This window comes from Natrix helvetica (assembly GCF_964273705.1).
Source record: "Natrix helvetica genome assembly, chromosome: 3".
Classification (NCBI taxonomy): Eukaryota; Metazoa; Chordata; class Lepidosauria; order Squamata; family Natricidae; genus Natrix; species Natrix helvetica.
In genome coordinates this window covers 118,356,499-118,381,321 of record NC_138549.1, presented here as the reverse complement: position 1 = coordinate 118,381,321, position 24,823 = coordinate 118,356,499, and the positions used below count along the sequence as shown (strand labels likewise).

The following is a 24,823-nucleotide window of genomic DNA, read 5'->3' as shown; positions in this document are numbered from 1 at the left end:
ATTACCTTTCCAATAGTTTAAATCTGTTATTCTTTTGACAGCCTTCAGAAAAGGGGAAATGGTTTATCTAAATTTTGATTGATGGTGTGATTCTTACTGCAGAAATGTCAGAGCAATTGACACCTGAAGAAGAAACTGAAGAGATGGAAGCATGGGCCAAGCCTCTCAGCCAACTGTGGCAGAATCGTCCTCCAAACTTTGAAGCGGAAAAGGACTATAATATTGCCATGGCTCAGCAGGCTCCCTATTGTGCAGTGTGCATGCTCTTCCAAACCTACCAGGTAAGCAGGTTATTTTTTTTCCTGGCCTGTATAGTCCAGAAGCAAAAATAGAATGTGATTTGTGGAAGTGTTGAAAGCACTTATACAACAATAATGTGATTTCAGTTTTAAGACTGATTATTGTTAGAATGATCCTGCTTCCAATGTTTCCATAGTAAGTAGGACTGATTTTCTACAGCATCTTTCATATTACCCTAACATATTACCCTGCTTTGTTAAAAAAATAAGTCATACATATTCTCGTGCCTGATTACGGAAGCTAAGCAAAATTAAGCCTGGTCAATACATACATGGGAAGCTGCCTGGTAATAATGGATGCTGTATGCCATAGTAGTTTTCACATTCATCTCAGGATGGGAAAGGTCTTTTGAGAGTCTGTATAGCATGGTGGTTAAGGTGTGAATAATTTTTCAAACAGATTTACTGTTCCATTTTTTCCTCACTAAATAATACAACACAGAAACTGTTTTGTGTGGTATTTTAACCCCTTGTTTAAAACATTTAAGGTATTTATAATTTATTTTTTGGTTCTTCAGTAGAACAAGGAAGTCTTAAAACAAAACCCAAAATATGTTTGATGAATTTTTCTTTTAGGAATAACATATTTAAAAATAAAATCTTAGAGCTGGAGTCATATTTACAGAAATGTGCCTGAGATAAACATAGTATGTAATTTATCATCGAAGATTTGGACTATTTTACATCAATTTTGTCAAATATATTTTTCCTTTATTCTGACATGGAAAAAGGATCTATTGATTATTCTGACATGGAAAAAGGATCTATTGGCGGAAATATTTATCTCTTTGGAAAGAAAAATATCAAAAGTAATTCGGAATCATTGTACCTAAAGCATAACATAGTGAAATAATATTTATTTCAATTGTTTCAGTATGCACACAAAAATGGAATGCTTTTCTGATCATATATTTATTTTTATTTCATCAGTGTTGTTCTTTTCTAAAATGTGTAATTTCTCATTGGCAGGCAGATTGTGGAAGTCAGAGCTTACAGGCAGTCCCAAATGCTGCTAATGGAAAGATCAGAACTAAGCCCCTCATCCCTGAGATGTGCTTTACTACCACTGGTTGTAGCACAGATGTCAGCCTCTCTACCCCATATCTGGAGGAAGATGGCACCAGTATTCTAATCACATGCAAGCACTGTCAGGTCCGGGTCCATGCCAGTGAGTACTGTATATCTTAGGTTTGATTGTCCATTGATATCCAAAATAAAATAATATTATTTACCCCTCCATTTTCCCAGTTTATAAAGAAGCAATGTAATTATGAGCAGCTTATTCCTGCTTATTTTTACCTGTAAGAGCACAGAAAAAAGACAAGGAATTGCACTTTAATGCCCACCAGATTCATATGAACAAAATGATCTGAAAATACCACGGGTGAAGACTACAATTAAAGTGTAATAAACACAAAATATATCCTTTCAGATACAGTAGTGCCTCGGTACTCAATGTCAATTGATTTCGGGAGGCATGTTGTTGTTAGTTGCAAAGTCATGTCTGAACCATCGCAACCCCAAGGACAACGTTCCTCCAGGCCTTCCTGTCTCTACCATCCTCCAGAGTCCATTTAAGCTCACATCTACTGTTTCGGTGATTCCATCCAGCCACCTCATTCTCTGTCATCCCTTTCTTCTTTTGCCCTCAGTCTTTCCCAGCATTAGGCTCTTCTCCAGTGAGTCCTTCCTTCTCATTAGGTGGCCAAAGTATTTGAGTTTCATCTTCAGGATCTGGCCTTTTAAAGAGCAGTCAGCATTGATCTCCTCTAGAACTGACCGGTTTGATCACCTTGCAGTCCAAGGAACTTGCAGGAGTCTTCTCCATCACCATAGAGTACCAAAAATGATGAGTATCAAATTTTTCCCATAAGGAATAATGTAGTGAGTTACAAGGCGACAGCGACAAGTTCTAGCTTGTGTGTTGAGTACAAATGATAAGTATCGGGAGAAGATTTTGTTGAGTACCAAATTCGATGAGTTTCAAAGCAATTGAATATCAAGGTACCACTGTACTTTCATGCTTCATTCGTGAAGATTAAGATACTGTCTCTGGAAAACTAGCCCACAATATAAGAATTCAGAGGGGAAATCCCAATTACTAAGCAGATTGGATGTGTTCCTTTCCTAATGCTTTGGATATCACTAATACTTTAAAGGAGTAAAAAAAAAAACCCTCATAAGGCGCTGTGATAGTTAATGTCTGGCGTTCATTCAAAATTCATTGAAATGACAAGGCCCAGACATAGATTTGACCCATCATGACCATTTTATGACTTCAGTAAATAGTAAAGAAACATACGTTTGAAATTTATATTTTTAAATGAGAGATCAGATTATGGATTTTTTGTTAATGTGTTTCAAGTAGGTCTTCCAAGATAGGTCAAACTTGATATAAATTCATTATTAATATTTGTTAAAATAAAAAGGGATATGAAACATTGCTGGTTTTTATTGCTTAGCCTACAAACCTCCTTCTTTTTTAATGTAGGTTGTTATGGTGTAGCCCCTGAGAAGGCAACTGAAGACTGGAAATGCTCTCGATGCAAAGCCAATGCTTTAGAAGAGGTCTGCCAAAATTATTTTCTGTTCATGAATGAGCCTTAGTTTGGTGACATTAGAAAGTTTGTAGTTGTGAGATAGTTATTGAAATAGATTTATTTGTATAAAAAAAGATTCATTAACATGTAAATAAGATTAGTTTCTGATAGGACTTTACTTCATGGAATATTTTAAATGAATAGCTTGGTTGATTCAGTACCATCCATTATTAAATGTATTCATCAGTATTCCAGAATCTAGTCCTGAGTACCAAAACAAGCTAGCTTCATTAGCAATCCCTACTAGAGGCAGCTTCCCTGAATCTCTTCTGAATCAAATACAGATATTGAGATTACTTTTTTAATTTTTAAAATGTTTATCATTGTTTTAGAAACTTACTTTAGGGAGTGGAATACTGCTAGGAGATGATGTTTTCCAGGTTTATTTGGCTCATACGTTGCAGACCTATTGTTGTGCAACTCCGATGTCATGCATGTCTGGTGAAGTATCACCTTGCCAGATAGGATAGAATAGGCTTTTCAACAATTACCTAAGCATCACTTCCACATAGGTGTGGATAGCTTTCTGCCATGTGTGTCCCTAACAGGACTTAATAAAATGCATTCTACCTAGCACTAGCCTTCCATTTCCTATAGAGCTAGCTTAGTTTCTTCTGTGAGATCTTCTAAAAGACAAAAACAACTAATGCCCAAAATAATTATTTAATTTGTATGGTTCTCATTGCAGAATATGTATTTCAGAAAAATTGTATAAAATGTAGTGCTATAATAGTACAGTGCTAATTGGTGTGATTTCAACAACATGAAAGCCAGTTTGGTCTAGTGATTAAGGCACCAAGCTAGAAAGGGGAGACCAAGAATTCTAATCCCAGCATAGCCATGAAAACCATTTGGATCACTTTGGGCCAGTCACTTTCCCTCAGCCCAACTCGTCTCACTAGGTAGTTCTTGTTGGGAAAATAAGAGAAGGCAGTGTGTTGGATATATCTGCTGCCTTGAGTAAAAATATGTAAAAATAATAAAAGCAGGATATAAATAAATACAAAAATAAATAAATGTGTGTTTCTTTTGTCCGTCAGGATTGCTGCTTATGCTCACTTCGGGGAGGTGCACTTCAAAAAGCCAATGATAACAAGTGAGTTTTTGTGATAATTAAGTATGGAAAACCTGTTTCCCTGGTCTGGTGTAATGCTAGTTGAAGCTATGGTTGTACAAAGTACTGTATTCATCATTCATTTGTGTTTTGCAAAACCTATTGTTGCAAGTAAAAATCCCCTTCTCAGATACTTAAAGCAACCACATTCTATGAAGTTTTCATAAATTGCTGCAAAGATTGTCGATGCATACATATGTATCATGCAAAGACAGCCACATTGCCAATAGTCTGTTATCTCTTCATGCATACAGTAGAGAGAACCTTGGAAGCAGGCGTGAGCCTTCCAGAGTATATGGCTGTTTTTGTACTGAATGTTTTTGCAAAGCACTTTTTTCAAATACATTACACAGCTCTCTTGGCAGTGGAGAAAATCATATTGTTCATAAGATTACTATTTTTACACTATGGGCATATATGGAGGTTTTTTTTGAACTGTTTTGATTATCATATCCTGCAGCCAATTTTAAACAAACATTTACTAAATACTTAAGTAAACCTCTGATTTTTCTCAGGTGGGTTCATGTTATGTGTGCTGTGGCAGTTTTGGAGGCAAAATTTATAAACATTGCTCAGCGTAGTCCAGTTGATGTCAGCAAAATTCCACTGCAACGCTTTCGACTGGTAAGAAAATAAACAGTAGTTTGAATTGATTAATACATGCTTGTTCTATGCTTTTATGAGATTCTTAAATCAGAACCCTGAAAACGTAGGGAAAAAAAGGTTTTCAGAACACATAATTTGTGATAATGCAAGTGGTGGAACTTTGGATGATTGTACATAATGTTTATCAACTTGCTCCCATTCAAAAATATTGAACAAAACTATTATTATTTTAAGACTGGCCCGGGGATGGGAGCAAAGATTACGGTGCCCAAAATTATGGAAGTTGGAGCCCAGCATTTTTGGAAGCTGACAGATTCCGGAACGTCGTTGTATGCAGTATAATAAAGAGTGTAACATAGCAATTATTTGTAGAATTGAGTTGTATATTAATAATGTAGGTCACATAGCTTACATGTGTGCTGTTTGCACAAAAGGCCAGTGTTATCACAATGCATGATTCTATTATGCATGGGGAAAATAGTCATAGAGTGAGACTTCACCCTAAATAACTTCTTTCATATAGATGTTAAATAACACAAAGGATAGGACAAAGTATCCTATTACAGGTGAAACTCGAAAAATTAGAATATCGTGCAAAAGTTCATTTATTTCAGTAATGCAACTTAAAAGGTGAAACTAATAACTGAGATAAGACTCCTTACATGCAAAGCAAGATAGTTCAAGCCGTGATTTGTCATAATTGTGATGATTATGGTGTATAGCTCATGAAAACCCCAAATCCACAATCTCAGAAAATTAGAATATTACATGCAATCAATAAAACAAGGATTGTACATAGAACAAAATCAGACCTCTGAAAAGTATAACCATGCATATGTACTCAGTACTTGGTTTGGGGCCCTTTTGCAGCAATTACTGCCTCAATGTGGCGTGGCATGGAAGCTATCAGCCTGTGGCACTGCTGAGGTGTTATGGAAGACCAGAATGCTTCAATAGCTGCCTTCAGCTCTTCTGCATTGTTCGGTCTCATGTCTCTCATCTTTCTCTTGGCAATGCCCCATAGCTTCTCTATGGGGTTCAGGTCAGGTGAGTTTGCTGGCCAATCAAGCACAGTAATCCCATGGTCATTGAACCAGGTTTTAGGTGCTTTTGGCAGTGTGGGCAGGGGCCAAGTCCTGCTGGAAAATGAAGTCAGCATCTCCATAAAGCTCATCTGCTGAAGGAAGCATGAAGTGCTCCAAAATCTCCTGGTAGACGGCTGCGTGGACCCTGGACTTAATGAAACACAGTGGACCAAAGTCCTGTTGCTCAGTGGTCCAAAGTCCTCTTTTCTGATGAGAGCAACTTTTGCATCTCATTTGAAAACCAAGGACCCAGAGTATGGAGGAAGAATGGAGAGGCACACACTGCAAGATGCTTGAAGTCCAGTGTGAAGTTTCCACAGTCTGTGTTGATTTGGGGAGCCATGTCATCTACTGGTGTTGGTCCACTGTGCTTCATTAAGTCCAGGGTCAACGTAGCCGTCTACCAGGAGATTTTGGAGCACTTCATGCTTCCTTCCGCAGACGAGCTTTATGGAGATGCTGACTTTATTTTCTATTGGCCCCTGCCCACACTGCCAAAAGTACCAAAACCTGGTTCAATGACCGTGGGATTACTGTGCTTGATTGGCCAGCAAACTCACCTGACCTGAACCCCATAGAGAAGCTATGGGGCATTGCCAATCTGAATTGGATAGGCTCATGTGTGTTTTTTGGTGTCTAAGCATCAGGTACTTTTGGAACTTCACCTTGATTGAAGTGCTGAATTTGTCCCTTCACAGAAATGTGTCTTCTGCAAGAAGAGGCGAAAGAGAATAGCTGGTTGTTGCGTGCAGTGCTCTCATGGCCGCTGTCCTACATCTTTCCACGTCAGCTGCGCTCAAGCAGCTGGAGTCATGATGCAGCCAGATGACTGGCCGTTTGTGGTCTTCATTACCTGCTTTCGACATAAAATTCCATCTCAAGCAGAGGTAAGTTATAGAGACTTAATATTTGATTCAGCCTAACTTAACCTTTGTACTTGACACATTACTTTTGAACATCTTAATCAATTTGGAAAGGCAGTAATAAAAGTGTTCAGTTTTGTTGCTATTGTTAATATTACTGAACCTTCTATTTATACCTTCATTAAAAGTTGATGGTAGAAATAGTTTGCATCAGCAATAACAATAATAAAATAAGACATAATAATTTCTGTGCTTTCCAGATAATGCATAGGAAACACTTGTATTTTGTGCAACTTTCCACTGTCTTCAAAGTATTTCATGTAGTTAAACCATCGAGTTTTATCTTTTGACTATAATATTGATTATAGCTACTTCATTCCTTCAGCGAGCTAAAGCCGGTCTACAGGATCTTGTTGTGGGGCAGCCTGTGATAAGCAAGCACAAGAATGGACGTTTCTATCAATGTGAAGTGGTCAATCTGACAAAGGAAACATTTTATGAGGTCAACTTTGATGATGGCTCCTTCAGTGATAATCTATATCCAGAAGATATTGTGGTATGCTTTGCAGTAAAAAAATTATTACATCAGAAAATCTACAGTCCTAAGAAACATAAAGTCTCAAATGACTGAAGTGGGTCAAATCTCTAAAGCATCCGGACAATACCTTTGAGCTACTTAATGTAAAGCTAAATATAGCCTACATTATTTGACTCCTAAATTAGAAATCTCTTCCTTTTCTCCTTCCCTCTCTTTAGTACCTTTTAAAATCTTTTGCTAGAGAAAAAAATAATTCCAGATGAAGATTCTATTCTATTATCAGATTTTTACTTGTTTTATGTTCATATAGATATCTGTATAACAAATGAGTAGTTGTAGAACAAGGTTAGTTTTATACATCTTGCAATCTGTTCATGGCAGGAATATTCTGATTATAAGATTAAGCACATTGCAACTACCTCCTAATGTTAACAGTGTTGTACTTAGACACTTTCCTGCTCTCCTAATTGGCATCTATCAACTCAATTGTCAAGCTTCTCCAGGGTCCATTATTTTAGGCAATGTTACTTCTGTTTGCTATTCAGTAGATGATTATATTTCTCAAACTTTCTCCAACATGGACAGAGTCGAGATTGCCTCCAGCTTGGTCCTCCACCTCCAGGAGAAGTTGTTCAAGTCAGATGGACTGATGGACAGGTTTATGGAGCTACGTTTGTGGCTTCTCATGTCATCCAGATGTACCAGGTGAGTGAGAGGAATGGGACCGATCTTCTCATTTTTTCTCTTTTTTTAATTCTCTGCTATTGTTAATTTGGAAGTTCTGAAATCTCTGAAGGTTGTATTCTGGCCTGCCATGAGCAAGATAACATGTAATTGATTGTTCCAAAATATACATTGATTGATATATTAACATTTGTGTAAAGGGGTGTTAATTCTCATGCATTGTAATTGTGGCTATATACTGTAAACTAGTTTCTCGACATTCTCTTTTGTTATTAGCAGCCGGTCTGCCAACTCCTTCATGATGAGTACATGAAATTGCATGCCAGTTGGCTGGGATCTTGCTCCATAAGAACATTCTGTACTGAATTGCATGATGCAGAAATAGCAATTGATGCTTACCGTATTTTTTGGAGTATAAGACGCACCAAGATTTTGAAGAGGCAAATTTTTTAAAAAGGTTTTTGCAATCTGCAAATCTCCCAAAAATGGCCCCGTTCCCCCCCCCCAAAAGGCATGAATAGCCTTTAGGGGGCTTGCAGAGTGCTCCGGAGGGGGGGGGGGGCTTCAAAAATGAGCAAAAAATGACCAGTTTTTTGTGGAAACAGGCCCTTTTTTGTTAAAAGATTGCATGCATAGCCTTTAGGAGGCTGATAGAGTATTCCTGGGTTGCTGGGGGGAGGGGGCAAAATTGAGCAAAAAACGACCCAATTTTTCACTCATTTCTGCCTTCCTCAGCCCCCAGGAGCTCTCTGAAAGCCTTCTACAGGCTCTGCACAGCCATTTTGGTGAAGGGCGGGGCTTCGGGAGGCCAAAAATGCTGTATTCAGTGTATAAGACGCACCCAGATTTTCAGCCTCTTTTTTTTAGGGGAAAAGGTGCATCTTATACTCCGAAAAATGCAGTATGTTCATCTGACAGCCACCCGATTGTTCTGATTCTAGGTGGAGTTTGAAGACGGATCCCAACTGATGGCAAAAAGGGATGATGTGTATACACTTGATGAAGAACTTCCTAAAAGAGTCAAGTCAAGGCTGGTAAGTCAAACAGTGATAGATTTTGATAATGTGAAATTCTTCTCACCCAAGAGAGCATCAGTTCCCACATAAGGAACATTTCTTCTGTCACTGAGACACTTCCAGATGCTTCAAGGATATAATAAAAGTATTAAGCTAAAGGTTCCAAAAGCCATTTCAAAGGAAAGAAAAAATAGATTTTCAGAATACTGTTTGTTGAGCCCATTATTGAATTCTGCAAATTTGTAGACTAAAGGTAAACAACCACTTGGAATCTCAAGAGTTGAGGTGGATCTACAGTAAATAGTTTACTCTAAACTGGATGGTTAGATTCCCAAAATCTACTCTCTGTTGTTTTCCAGTAAAATAATATGATTTTTATTATGCAAGACGAAAATTGCGAAGAATCATTATCACTTATAGTCCAGTTTTCTCCATTATCCTTTTAACATTTCTTGTCTTTACTTGATTTGCAGTCTGTTGCCTCTGACATGCGCTTCACAGAGATCTTCACAGAGAAAGAAGTCAAACAAGAGAGAAAAAGACAGAGGGTGATCAACTCGCGTTATCGTGAGGATTACATCGAGCCTGCACTGTACCGGGCCATTATGGAGTAATAGCTTGCAGCAGGATTGCAGTGACCACCCCACAATGGATCCTAGCACTCCAGCACAGCAGAAGCCAAACAGACAGTCTTCATATCCCACTTTTTTTTAAAAAAAGAAATGAGATAAGCTTATCTGACTCTCTGTAGCACCTTGAAGGTATGGATTTGGCTTTACTGGCAAACTCCAAGGCTATCATTCGGGAGCACATCTTTGAATTTGTGAAGCATTTGATTCATACCAGCTTCGATGTCTTCGCCGTTAGCTGTGAGTTTCTTCATTCAATACAAACTGTTCTTTGCCAGAAGGATAACTTTCCATTACCATCCAAGGAGTAGCCCAGACAGTCGCAGTGCTAAAAATGACTTTTCCCTTTTTTTCCTGGATTAAATGTCTATTTCTGGGGGAAATTCTGAGCTCATCCTGCCTGCACAAAGCTGGTGATGTTACTGGTGCTTGACAATGAATTCCTTTTTATATTTATAACCCTGTTTTTTGTCATGAGCACGCTTCTTTTTTTTTTAAGCATCACCTCTCTGAGAACAGAGCTAAGTGAGCTGAAGAATGGAAAGTGAAATTGATTAACTCTCTTTATTCCCAACTTCTTGAATCTTTGAAGCTTTTGTCCCTATTTTATATTCAGAGACTTATTTACTCATATGTTTAATTGTTATAGTTTGTGCCTATGTAATAGGAAAAGGTTTTGAGCCATTCAGCGCTGTGCATTCCTCAGGCAAGAGAATCCTAGGAAATCCTCAATTTATCCTCGATTAAGGCAATAAGGACTACAAGGATTCCCATTCCTGTTTGGCTTGGAATCGCCACCAATTGGGCCCAGGTTTGCAACAAGATTGCCTGGGGAAATTAGCATTCTTTCATCTCACTGGCAGTGACCCCAAATTGTGGGGTATTTGAATCCAGCTTGAATATTCATTAAATTATGTCAGAGGTCAGCATTATTGGTATTTCTGTTTGGAAGCTTTGCACTGTTTTTGCCCAAACCTATACAGGTAAGACTAATGGAAGGGCTCATGTACATTTAGATGTATCTTTTGTGCGACAGAGAAAAGGAAGCTAAAGGTTCGTTTTCAAGAGGTGTCTCATTTCTTTGCTGTGCAGTCATTGGGAGAAGTTTTCATCCAGATATATTGCAAGAAAAGAAAAGCTACTTGTCCGGTTATAAACATGCCCTTGTAATCTATGTCTATAGTACCTGGAACATGTCCACATCATCTAATCTTGGAAGATAAAGGTGCTCATGTTTACTACGGTAGAGGTTCCAGGGAAGACTGTACTGTATTAATACAGTGTAGTATTCCTTCCCTTTATTTATCTGTTTAATCTTGCTGCATAAAGTTCACACAACATATAGGTAGTCCTATATTTACATTCATTCATTTAAAAGTGGTTCAGAGTTATGACAGCCTCAGAAAAAGTGACTTGCAAACTCTCCTCAAAGTTACAACTGATGCATACCCCCCTCAGTCAGGTGATCACAATTCAGGCGCTTGACACTCGACTCACATGTGGGATGCAGTTGCAGCATTTTGCAGTCACATGAGGGTTGTGATTTGTGATTTTCCAACAAGCCAAGTCAAATGGAACCAGGTTAACTGTGATTCATTTAATGACCACATATTTCACTTTATGACCATGGTAAAAATGGTTGTAAAATAGGTCCAGTCACACGATTCGTTTTATGACTGCACCAACTTTCAACAGAAATTCCAGTCCTAATTGTGATTGTAAGTAGAGGACTACCTATAGAAGCAAACTTCTTCAAAGTTCAGGTGAACAAAATCTCAAAGCCTTGTCTGACTCTCCTTCCTTTATTAATTAGGATCCTAAATGCATTTTGGAGGAAATCTAGAATAAGTGGAGAGATGTTGATCTCCTTTCTGTATTACTTTAGAATTTAAATCTGTATTATTATAAAGATTGGCTCTCCTCATAAGCACAATATATAAATATATAAATATAAATATGTACAAAGGAGCAACTTTTGAAATATTTGCAATTGGACACTGCCTCTCAATTTGGAAGTAAGATTGGCAATTATATAGTACATGAAATATCTTACTGCTCTCAGTTGCTGCCTTTTAAAAAGTATCATGTCTCCAGTCTTCTTTTGGGTCTTGAATAGATGTTACGCAAGTATTTATTTAAATGGTTTGTGCTATCTAACAAGATGGGCAGCCTTTTCTTTTTGCCCCTTGTGTATTAAGCAAAAATCATTCTTGGCAATATATTCTCTATGTCAGTATTCTTTTGATTCCCCAGGAATGTTTTTAGTATAAAGCAGACATCCCCCTCTCTTTTCTTGCCTGTTAACCTGGAGGTTACTGCTGTCCCAGATATAATAGGCTTTTCTGTGTCAATATTAAAACTGAATCATGATGCCAAAGGTTCGTTCAACAGGCATAGGGACTTTTCCTTAAGTTTTTTTCTGCTTTTAGATTGAAAATAAACTACAGATGATATGTATCAATGGATTTTAAAAATATTTTTGAACTGGAGCTTGAACTGTTGAAAATCTTCCTGAATTTTTAAAAATGAATTCACATCATTATCAAATATTTCTGAGTATATCTACAAATTGGTTTAACTCATTTCAAAATCTAGAAGATGATTTTGCAAGATTTTTACAGGATTTTAATATGTCTGCTTATAATTGAGCAGGCAGTAAGAATTCTAAGAGCCCCTTTAATCATTATATCCTATTTTATTCTTGCAAATGTGTCTTGCTCTCATCCAGTCAAACTGCAATTGTTTTATCTGAAATCATTGTAATGAAATTGTTGATTAATTTTTATAAGTTTTTGACACATAATTGGGATAAACTTCTTCCTGTTGATGGTTTAACAAGCTTTTGAAAAGATAATCTCAATTTTCTTAGTTTGCCCCTGGAATTAAATATATGCACACACCTCTGTATAAGGTTTCAGCACGCTTTATATGTACAGAAAAGAACAAGATGAAATATGTGATCTAGACATGCTCTATTGTGATTCCTTGAAGACGGACTCCCATAATTTCTGACCTATTGGAAGTTGTGCTGGTTTTAGGATGCCAGTATGAGATGTAAACAAGTCAGGCAGCTTTATGTATTGTTTTTCTGATCTAGTAATATAATTTTGGACTAGACTCAACTGATTAAATCTGAAACACTTTAACATGAAAGCCTGTGCGTCTTCAGTTGTACAACATCTCTCCTAGGTTCTTTCTTTTTTTTAACAAGTTACATCTATTCAGTCTCAGTAACTGGTACATGACCACCTACCTACCCCGTGTCAGGAATTATTCTATGTTTTCTTTAGTTATTAATATTTCTAGCTTTTATTTAGTTAGAATAAGTGTTCGTATTTGGGTGTGTATTTGGAAGTTCATTAGATTTAGGTTCACAGCTCCTAATCAGGGGAATAAAAATGGAAAGTGGAACTCCTAAGGAGAGAGTATGTGGAATAAAGATAAGCAAAATGAGAGAAACAAACCTTTCCCTTTCTTCTTCTGGAATGTAATATGGCAACATAAATTAGTAGAAAAATACAAAATGCAAGAATTCATAGGTCTATATTTTTTTAAAATATCTAATTTGTACATTATTATTACTATTTTATTATTACAGTTGTATAGTCTCCTTATTTAAAATTATCTAAGTTTATATGTAAAAAAGATATATCTTGTTTTAGCATTCAAATTTACATAATTCTTCTGCCTCCTATTTTCTCACAACAAAACCTCTGTGATGCGAACTGGACTGAGAGTGACTAGCCCAAAGTCCTCCAGCCAGGTTTAGAACTCATAGTCTTCTGGTCTCTAGGCCAGCACCTTAACCACTACACCAAACTGACTTTTAGATATAGCATGATGTATCTCTACAGAGTAGTTATCACAGTTTACCTTCATTTAAACAAATACAAAATACATAGCAATTGTTTATGAACAAAATTATAGTCATTTGGATTGTATAGTCAGTCTGATTGTAATATATTTATTATTTTATGTATTTAAATCCCAAGAAATTCTGACAACACAGCATATGACATATCTACCGTAGTAAGGTGAGCTGTTTTTTACAAATCCCCTTTCCCTCTTCAAGATTACTGGTCAGTCCTACAAAAGAGTGTACTTTTTTTAAAAAAATCAGGAAATGAAGTGTTTATGGGAAAAGGAAGATGTGACTTTTTATCTAATATCTACAACAATATCCTTTGCTGAGGTCCAGACTCCTATTAAAATTGCATGTTAGTCATTAGAATAACATTTCTTCTCAATACTGTTCTTTATGCAGTGGCCTAGTCTGCATGTTTTCCAAACTTTATTTAAAAGAAATCAAAAGTTTGACAAATATGCATTGCAGACGGAACCATTTATTTTGCTACAGGGATTGTGTGGACAGTGACTAGACCTTACTAAAAACAGGAGGACTGAGGCCAAGGCTAGAAACTTTTAATACCTTGCCTAGGAACTAGCTAAAATCAGCCATCCTGTGAGGGGCCCAGGCTGGGCTGAAGAGAGATTAGCACAGTAATGCTTTTGTACTTGACTTGTGCTAGAGAAAAGGGAGGAAAGTCAGCAGAAACTGTTATAGAGATGAAGAGGATTTTTGGGCTGGACAGGAGATCATGTTCACTGCAGCTCAGCTGACCTTCCATTTTTTTGTTTGTTAACTTTTATAACAGGATCTTGTTTCCAGACATTTGGACACATAGCAGGAAGTGGAAAGTGACTTAGTTTCTTAAAGCCCCAATTCTTGTAACTATTTTACCAGACATCATCAAGAGTCAGGAGCATGCAAAACAACACAGTGCAGGAGCCTCCAACCTTGCCAACTTTAAGCCTGGAGGACTTCAACTCCCAGAATTCCCCAGCCAGCTTTGCTCCAGGCTTAAAAGTTGCCAAGGTTGGAGACCCCTGATACAGTGCATCCCATTCATCCATACAAGCCCTATTACATTTGCAGAGTACTGTATGTTATTTATTTATAAAGCGAGCCAAACTATCTTTTTCAGTTTTTATGCGGTATATGGTTTAACCTGTTTTAGTCAAGATTGACAGCAGGGAAAGAGAAAATTCTCAGAAAATAAGAATGCAACTGTAGCAGAACTGAGATTGGAATGTTAGCCATTTATCATTTTTATAATAGAAAGCCAGCAAATTGGGTGGCCTCCAACATTCAATTTTTATTGTATTTTGATATATTTTGCATGGACTGTACACCGCCCCGAGTCCCTTTTGGGAGAGGGGGCGGTCTAGAAGCATGAATAATAAATAAATAATAAATAAATAACAGCAGTAGAACTTCAATTCCCAACATTTCTGGAATGTAGCAGACTGAAGATAATTTCTCCTATGTTAGAAATTTGAACTGCTTCTGAGTTTCAGCATTATCTTGTGTGGTTTTATTTTGTTTTCCATCAGGGAGAATACTCTTGTTATATGAAGCTCATGCATCTTTTTTTCCGTTAAGTCCTAGTATATGTTTCTGTTTCTGTTCTCATTTATATAACTTAGCATGATTTTCTCCTTGCTTGGATATAAGCATAAAGAATGTTTCCACTTCTAATATTTAGATTCTTCCCTTTCAAAATGTTCACACCTCTCTCCTTTATCTCAGAGGTAATATTGTGAATACAGGGTCAACAGATTACCTAAGGAGCTTCATGGATAGGGATTTAGACGCAAGTCTTCCTAGTTCCATTTTTTATTACTTTTTCAGTACTGACAAAAAAGATAAAAATATTTAACATTGTCGAAGAAAAGAAAAACCCACATAAAAAGTGCTTTTTAAAAAACAGATCTGGAAAATACTTTCAGAAAATAAATTCTTTGTTTAGAAAAAATTTATGGGCTTCTTAAATTCTTGTGCAGAATTTCTTACATTTCTTGTACAGAAAATGCAGTTTACTAAATAACGAGGGAGGATTTGGTTTTCTGAACTGAGCTATATTTTCATGCTTGCCTATTGTCAAGTATCAAATACTGGAAAGCAACAATTTATATTACTTTTTTATTTGGTTGAATGGATAGCACAGGATCTAAATGTACTAAAACTCTAGAAGCTCTGGAAACATTTACATCAATTAGAAAACTATGGAATAGAATGTCAACAGTTTTTTCTATGCTAAATTGACTATGAAGAAAGTCAACTTTAAATATAGGGTGGGGAGAGGATGATGTGGAAATAATTGGATGGAAGTGAGGATATTGACTTTGAACCATCTGATAAAGCATGAAGATAAATTTTTAACATACTTTGCGTTGAGACAAATATCTTCTACCGGATATAACTCAATGGCAATATTTATAGTTACAACATTTAACAACTTTCTCCAGTTTTGAAGAAAGTACTGGATTATATGAACAGAACAAAACAGAATATTTGGAAGGGACTTTGGAGGTCTTCTAGTCAAACACCTGCTCAAGCAGATGACCTTATACCATTTAAGACAACCTTTTTGTAAAAACCTCCAGTGATAAGAGCACCTACAAATTTTGGAGGCAAACCATTCCACTGGTTTATTGTTCTCAGTGCTGGAAAATTTCTCTTTATTTCTGGGTTGGATCTCATCTCTCCTTTATAAGTTTCTATCTGTTGCTTCTTGTCCTACCTTCCCGTGTTTTGGAGAACAGTTTGACCCCCCTTTTCTTTATGGCAGCCCCATAGATATTAGATCTTCTGTATCCTGTCATTCCTGGTCCTTCTCTTCATTAGATTAGACATGTCCAGTCACTGAAACCATTCTTCATATGTTTTACCCTCCAGTCCCTTAATCATTTTTGTTGCTCTTTCCTGTAATCTTTTTAGAGTCTCCACATATTTTGGTATTGTGGCGACCAAAACTGGGTGCAATATTCCAGGTGTGCCCTTAACAAGGCATTATAAAGCACTAACACTTCATGTGATCTCTGTTAAGGCAGCTCAGGATTGTGTTGGCTTTTTTGGCAGTTGCAGCATGCTGCTGGCTCACACTTAAGTGGTTATCCACTAGAATTCCTAGATCTCTCTCCCAGTTACTGCTATTGAGCCAGGTGTCACTTCTATACCTATGCATTTGTTTTTGTAGAGACACTAGTGATAAATAATTCTGGATTGCCCAGAGCCCGCAGTACCAAGAGCAGGACATTGTTGATCATTACAATGTAGTCAGCCAGCCACTCAAAGAGCCCCTAGTATGATTTGGCTCTGTTAAAATGCCTGCTTATAGTGAAGCAGAAGCAGGCAAAATAGAGGGTAATTATTCTCTAAGTGTGTTCTCTTACAACACATTTTCTCAATCTAATTGGCTATACTGGTTTGAGACAATGAAAGTTGTAGTTCAGATGTTCAGGTTTATGCATTGTTGGTAAGTCTGGTTTAAGCCTGTCTAGTTATTCTTGGAGAAACACTTGGCAGCTTGAATATTTTCCGTTGCCATTGTGTGTGTGTGGGGGTGCGTTATTGATTCATCTTCTTGCCTTCATCTATTCAGTTGAATTTAGTGTACTATAATTATCCATTTTATTGTCATTTGGGGATTTGCTGAGCAGAATGTACAGTCTTCTCTAGAAAGTACTCCTAAGTCATGTCTGTAATAAAATATCATAATCAGTATTCATTGAATAAAAACAAAAAAATTCCTCAAACTTATGAAGCATATAGAATATGAAAGAACATTACCTAAGCCACTGTTAAGTTTCAAAAGCTATCTGGATAAAGTTTTCTTAGTTTTGCAAAATGTCAATACTGAGAAGGCCAGGTACATTTTTGAGGTGTGGAAGCCAAGGTGTTCCAAAGCATTAGAAGTAGCATAAGATCTTCCTCATTATTAATATCTCCTTTATTTCTTGAGGACCAAGATCTTGAGCAGATCCTGTTTACATCACCTGCTAAGAAGGCAAAATTATTTTGGAGGACACATATCCTCATAAAGATCAGAGCTGCACCATAAATGGCTTTGCAGCTAATAAACAACAACTAAAATGGGCAAATATTTTTTTCCTCCTTATCACTGTGAACTTGCTAAGATTGGTTGAAAATGTAACTAATCTCTTTGCTCTTTGATTCATCTTCTTGCCTTCTTCTATTCAGTTAAATTTACTTTAATTACCCCCTTTATTGTCATTTGGAGATTTGCTAAGCAGAATGTGTCATCTTATTTAGAAAGTACTCCTAAAAATACCAATGTAAAGATAGAAAGAGCCAATGGATGAAACAAAGTCATATGTAAGTGTGAATACTAGCTATAAGAGCCCAATTAAATTTTAAAGTATTGTCCTGGCAGATGATGGGAAGATACTTAGGAAGAATGTATCCTACTGAATCATAATGTGTGCATTATAGTACTAGAAAGTAGTAGAGTAAGTCCATAATATTCTGTTGCTTGAATAAAAAGCAAAAATGCCCCACCCATCATTCAATATATCATAGCACTGCCTGGAGATTAATGTGAAACTGGGAAACAACATTTCTATTGATTGCACAACTTATGATCTATCAAATGGAATGCACCAGTCCACTTGCTGTGTATACAATCTCAAATATCTGGCAGTTCTTATTTATGGATACGAATGTAATATATAAAGTGGTTTACTGAACCTTACTAGTTGCTACGCATTGCTGATCACTTGTATTTGGTCAAAGGGGGTTACCAACAGTACAAATATAACCTATGGTCTAAAACTAGAAAAATATACCAGATTAACTACAGAATTGTTTGAATGATATAAAGATAAGCAAATAGCTCAAGAAAAAACTTTGAAGTTGGTTTAGTTCTAGCTCTGACAATTGGTAGAAATTGGTGCTCAATTTTTATTTCAGCCCCCCCCCCCCCCCGTTCCCACACGCTGCCCTGACTAGCCAAGTGGAAAATGATTATGCCTCTAGGGCAGGGGTGTCCAAACTTGGGAACTTTAAGACTATTAAGACATAGCTGGCTGGGCAATTCTGGGAGTTGAAGTCCACAAGTCTTAAAGTTCCCAAGTTTGGACACCCCTGCTCTAGGGGCTTCTCTGCAATTTTCTAGACACTCCCTCCCCCCACAAAAGCAGGAACTTTGAGGCAAGCATGAGTTCTAAAGCTCTAAGTTCTGATAAAAAATGGTTATAAATGTTGAAGATTGATAACTAAGGAAAACTTATTTCCCTAATTTTTCTTTTACATTTTAAATTGTCTTAAGGAGTCCAGATAAGCTGCTCCCATTTCCTTTTCTGAAAAGAAAAGGTAAGTAACAGATACCAATATATTTCATAGCCTCTGATACTTTTGTAATTGCTTAATGCTGTACTGTATCTCTCCTTAACAGGACAAGATGTGTTCAGTGGAGTTCTACTACGCACATATATCCATTTTTGCATTTTGGAATAATCAACTATTGCTGTATTCATCTTCAGTACATTACTTGATGTGTTAATTAAGTTAAAACTTAACACATTCTTCAAAGGCCTTGGGTCATCTTTGCCACCAAAGTTTGAACAATATAACACACAATACTGTTTTAGCTCTTCTGCCTTAAAATAAACTTGAGCAATTTCACTTTCCTTCTATCAATGTCTTCTTCAGACTCTTGCTTTTGCTTATCACAGTGATGGCGAAACTTTTCGGCACCAAGTGCCCAAACTGGAATGTGCGTACATGCTCTTGCATGTGTGCATACCGGAGCGCTGGAAACCCAAAGACCAGCTGGCCAGTGTGCATATGCATGCTGGCCAGTTGACCTTTGGGTTTCTGTCACATGTATGCCCACTGGCCATCTGGAGCACCAGAAATCCAAAGGCCAGGTGGCTGTTGCACCCATGCCTGTGTTTTGGCCATTTTGGGGGGCTGTTTTTAGGCCATTTATCCAAAGAAACAGCTGAAAAATGGCCTAAAATAGCCCAGAAAATGGACTGAAAATGACCCCAAAAACCAGCCTGAAAATGCCCCCCAAAACAGCCTATTTTGGGGGGCATTCTTGGGTTTTCAGGCCATTTTCCAGTGCTCGTGAAGACTAGCTGGCCAGCGCGCAGGAAACCAGAAGAGCAGCTGGCAATAGCACAAGTGCCCACAGAGGGCTCTACATGCCACCTCTGGCACACATGGCATAGGTTCGCCATCACAGGCTTATCATCATTTAGATTATCAAAGCCAGAACTGCCAGAGGTTTAGACAGCTTATTTGAAAGAATAGGGTTGTCATATTCAATCTTTTCTTCTGTGGTATGCTTTAGAACAACTAATAGTTGAGATGATATATCACAGAACATAGTACATACTGGAGTAATCTGGAATAAGAAGAGAAAATTATTCACCCTTAATAATATGCTTGGCATACATTAATTCTTGAAGGTTAATAATAGTTCTGGAAGGCTGACTCAGTAGCCATTCAATTCTCAGCTTTCCTAACCCAGACCTGGCAGTAGATTAGACCTCCTAATGCTAATTTCTTTCCTAGGTTGTCTTTTGTCTAATACAGAGAGAATAGGGTTCCTTCTTTCTTACATACCTTTTGTTCAAATATGTAAGGCTTGATCTGGCTTCTGCTCTCTTTGCCAAGAAGTCAAATTATTCATATATTATTCATATATTCCGAATTAAATTTTCAGATTCAGACAGCATTATTTCTAAGTACCATTAATTGCTGAGGGGAGAAAAACCCCAGTGACTGCTTCACCAGTTATCGTATGGATGCTAGTTACAGATTCTAGCACCCAGGCATATCTTTCACTATAAGTATTTTTCTTCACCTGGGAAAACAACATAGTCGACTATGAGGAAACCAGATGGAGATGGCTAATTTTCATTAGTCAAATTCTCCTAGACTGGCTCCGATTGCAAATCCGACTCTATATAGGTAAAAGTAAAGGTTCCCTCGCACATACGTGCTAGCCATTCCCACCTCTAGGGGGTGGTGTTTATCTCTGTTTCAAAGCCAAAGAGCCAGCGCTGTCCACAGATGTCTCTGTGGTCATGTGGCCGGCATGACTAAACGCTGAAGGCGCATGGAACGCTGTTAACCTTCCCACCAAAGGTGGTTCCTATTTTTCTACTTGCATTTTTACATGCTTTTGAACTGCTCGGTTGGCAGAAGCTGGGACAAGTAACGGGAGCTCACTCCATTATGTGGCGCTATGGATTCGAACCGCCAAACTGCCGACCTTTCTGATCGACAAGCTCAGCGTCTTAGCCACCGAGCCACTGTGTCCCTTCCGACTCTATATACAGTCCTATACATTTATGAGGTAATAGACAATTATCGATTTCTAGTGTTGTCTGACCACAAAACAGACCACAAATGTCACACACACACACATATAATCAAATATATCTAAGTCAATTCAGAGCTTTAGTATTATATTCTCTTAACATCTGACGATGGCTATTCAAGTCTTTACTTTTAAGTGGAACAGAAACATCATTACATGGTCTAGGAATCATGTCATTAATCTTTTTTTGCTTCTTCGTTTTTATTACATTTCACACCATCCATTTCACAATAATTCTGGGTAGTTCACAGAATAAAAACACTCCAAACAATAAAATAATGCAACGATTTTTTAAAAAGGAACAAATGATGGCACAAACTGGATAATAGCAAAAGCCAACCCATATTACCCAGTAGGGGGCTTCTTCGGTCCCCCTCGCCAATGGTCCAAGAGCCAGGTCTTCAAATCTCTTTGAAATACCAATAGGTTGCAGGCCACCTGGATCTCGGGAGAAACCTCATTCCCTGTGGCAGCATTACGACAGAGAAGATGTACTTCCAGGATCCTGATAGAATAAATTCTTTAATCAAAGGAACCTGAGATGCAGTAACCCTACTGGATTGAATGGTCCAGACAGATAATATTAGAGACAGGTAAAGAGGCCCCGTGCCATTCATAGCTAATGACTAGCACCTTGGATTGCCCCCAGAAGCATACTGACAACCAGTACAGCTAGCAGAGCAGAGGTGTTCCGTGGGCAATTATTGAGCATACCTGGTTATGCCATCACTGCTTATGTTACTGCATTCTGGATCAGTTGAAGCTTCCAGGGCATTTTTAGTCAAGCCATGCAACTGACCAGATCATTCCTGATTCATCATTCCTATCACCCATCTCAGATCATTGTTCCTATCACCCATCTCCTCCCTCTTATAACTGTATGGCTGTAACTTTGTTGCTTGTATCCTTACGATTGATATTGATTGTTTCCTAGTATGATTTAATTGCTTATTTGTTTCCTATGACTATCATTAAGTGTTGTACCTTATGATTCGTAACGAATGTATCTTTTCTCTTATGTACACTGAGAGCATATGCACCAAAGACAAATTCCTTGTGTGTCCAATCACACTTGGCCAATTAAGAATGCTATTCTATTCTAAAATGAAAGAATTCTATTCTGATGGAAGAGCCTCTCAATTTAGGAGAGGGTGCAACTAAAATATTAAACGAAGCTGTGCAAAGGCCTCCCTAGCTGCCATCTTTTCACTGAGCAGGAACTCTGTGTCCCAGTGGATTAGGTTTGCAGGGATCCTATTTCAGGATTTACTGCATTACACAAGCTGGTTTTATGTGAAGTCTTTCCAGCACAAAGACATCTGAGAGCATGTTACAGTGTTTCTAGAGGCACCAAACACAAGCTAACAAATTACAATCTTGCTGCTCTCTGACTTAACTAGCCAGATAACAGTTTCCCTCACCTTTTGATGGAAGCAGGTCATGCCTGCATCAATGGCCTTTTTATTTCCAATCTCTGTGAACACACACACACTTATCCAACAGGAAAAGATATGAGTAGCAGGATGACTTGAGCAACTGAGCAGCTCCATGGGTTTTCAGATCTATTAGGCAGAGAGGAAGTCACATCAGGGGATCTCTGAGGACAGAACTGTGTGCTGAATGGTCTACTCCAGTGATGGCTAACCTTTTTCTAAAGGTGTGTGCCAAAATTGTGTGTGCATGCACTATCACACATGTGCCCCCACCTGCGCATGTGTGCACAACCCCCCCCGCACATGTCCTTGGTCCCCCATGCAGGGGGAGTTTTCGCACTCCCCAGGCTCCGGAGACTTTTTTGAAGCCTAGGGAGGGTGAAAACGGCCTTCCCCGGCCCTCCGGAAGGCCAAAAATCAGCTAGCCAGTGTACCAGGGGTGGGTTCCTGCCAGTTCTAACCTCTTCTATAGAAGAGGTTCCACAAATCTACAGTGCCATTTAGAACCGGTTCCAGCTCCCTCCCTCCTCCGGTCCGCATATCATCAAGATGAAGAGCGAGGGGAGGAATTATGGGAATTGGTCCACAAGTCTTAAAGCTGTCAAGTTTGAACACCCCTGGGTTTTTTTTTCTAAAGGGTTAGGGGTGCAAGGGTTTTGTAACTTGACAGCTTTAAGACTTGCGTGCCTCAAAGGCCAGAGTTTCTGAGCCAACATTTTGGTTGCTAAGCAAGAGCGTTTTAAGTGAGTTTCACCACATTTTAGAAGTTGGCCACGGCCACCCAGTCACATGGCTGGCAAGCCACTCCCACCTCATCACATGGCCGGCAAGCCACTCCCACCCAGTCACATGGCTGGCAAGCCACTCCCACCTCATCACATGGTCAGCAAGACACTCCCACCCAGTCACATGGCCAGCAAGCCACTCCCACAAAGCAGGCCACACCTACAAAAGAGGTTCTAAAATTATTTGAAACCTACCACTGCAGTGCACGCATATGCGCTGGAGCTGAGGCCTGCTGTGCCAGCAAATATGGCTTCGTGTGCTACCTGTGGCATGTGTGCCATAGGTTAGCCATCATGGGCCTATCCGGTGCCTCCTAAACTAACCTGTTACCTTCACGTAGGATAGTTAATTATTTCTCATCACCAGCACTAGTTTTGCATTCAATGGCTATTTTTTAAATTTCATTTATTCTTTTGGAAATGGGATGGGACTTGGTGCCATTTTTTCCTTTGGCTCACATAGATGTCTTAGCTTAGGGTCGACAGAACTTGTCAAGAGAAAAAGGAAAAGGCTATTATTACCTCTACAAGATGATATTATTCAACTAACCAATAAAGGAGAATATTTGTAGCTCAGGCTTGAAATAAGGAGTCCTTGGTGCTCTCTGAACTTGGCTGTTTTCTTTTAGATGTTTCATTACCCAAACTAGGTCACATCATCAGTGCACTGAAGATGTTACCTAGTTTGGATAATGAAACGTCTGCAAGGAAACAACCAAGCACAGAGAACACCAAGGATCCCCCATTCAATCCCCTCATTGAACTTTGTACACCTTCAACAAAGACAAAAATATTCTATGCAAATCAATAGCTTCCCCCATCCTCTTAAGGCAGTGTATTTCTGGCGGAAATATTCATTTTGGTTGGATTGTGCTTTGTTAAATTATGTACAAATTACAGCTACTCAAAGCGACAGCAGCTGTTAAAATGACAGAAAATAAGAAAATAAAAACAATCTTAAAGCAGAGCAGTAGAAAAGTTACATTACCACGTTCAGCAAAACCCAGCACTTTTTTTTCTTTTTGCAAGGGGGCTGCAGATCTAAAGTCCAATTATTAGCAAGACATCCCAGTTGAAATCATTTGATTAAGCACAAGTAATTTGTTGAACTCAACAGTTGGGGCAAAAAGCCTCAACTTACCACCGGATCTGATCAACTCCATGTTTAGGTCAGCTGCTTGCAGCAAGGCAGTACTTGATGACGGGCTGACTTTCTTTCTGAACTTAAAATAGAAAAAGATAGTGTTGATACTGAAGGGAGACAAAAACTCCACAGTATAAAACTAAATAGAGTGCCTAAAGCACTGTATTGAAGTTCTAGTAGTACTGAATATAATTGTCTTCTCTCCCAATTGAAATTCAGTTTGCATGTATCTTTTTATTTTCTAAATGCCCAAATTAATGTCAAGCAAAAATGCCTTTTATGAGCTTGGCTATATCCCAACTTTTGGCTTTTTAAAACATCTGTTTCATTTATCTATGTCTTTGCTATTATTTACTGCTTTTAAATCTATTTTTGAAACAGATATTCTCACTATGATTTAATATTGCCATTTAATATTTTAATTAACTTGGATTCTATATTTCTTTTTATCATTTCTTTTAACATAAAACTATTATGTTGACATTTATTCTGTGATCTTATCCGTATCTATTATGAAGCAAGTCCAGTTATATGTCTATGGATGGCTTCTCAATTATTCAAGACCAGGTCATGTTTGTTTGTTTGTTTTATTGGATTTATATGCCGACCTTCTCCCAAAGGACTTAGGGCAGCGTACAGCATTAAAAAACACATATTACAAAAGTTAAAAGGAAATTAGAAACAATCCAAAAAACAAATCCAATTAATATAACAGTAACATTTTAAAAATTAGATAAAATTAACAGACCAGGCCGGCTTGCTGGAAAAGCCAACTTTTTATGGCGCGTCGGAAGGACCAGAGGTCGGGGATTATGCGAAGCTCCGGGGAGAA

At 38.0% G+C, this 24,823-nt stretch overlaps 1 protein-coding gene across 5 annotated transcripts in view; it reads left to right on the top strand.

Moving 5' to 3' along the window:
* KDM4A (lysine demethylase 4A) overlaps window positions 1-12,587 on the top strand; it is a 28,718-nt gene extending 16,131 nt beyond the window's left edge. For all 5 annotated transcript variants that reach the window (XM_081948016.1, XM_081948013.1, XM_081948014.1 and 2 more), the window contains exons 13-22: window positions 103-281; window positions 1,269-1,467; window positions 2,791-2,867; window positions 3,940-3,995; window positions 4,529-4,637; window positions 6,403-6,591; window positions 6,953-7,123; window positions 7,691-7,810; window positions 8,731-8,823; window positions 9,279-12,587. In XM_081948016.1, the coding sequence (XP_081804142.1) occupies window positions 103-281; window positions 1,269-1,467; window positions 2,791-2,867; window positions 3,940-3,995; window positions 4,529-4,637; window positions 6,403-6,591; window positions 6,953-7,123; window positions 7,691-7,810; window positions 8,731-8,823; window positions 9,279-9,419 (1,334 nt within the window). In that variant the 3' untranslated portion in view covers window positions 9,420-12,587. The remainder of the gene's footprint in view (window positions 1-102; window positions 282-1,268; window positions 1,468-2,790; window positions 2,868-3,939; window positions 3,996-4,528; window positions 4,638-6,402; window positions 6,592-6,952; window positions 7,124-7,690; window positions 7,811-8,730; window positions 8,824-9,278) is intronic.
* The last annotated feature ends 12,236 nt before the right edge of the window (window positions 12,588-24,823 follow it).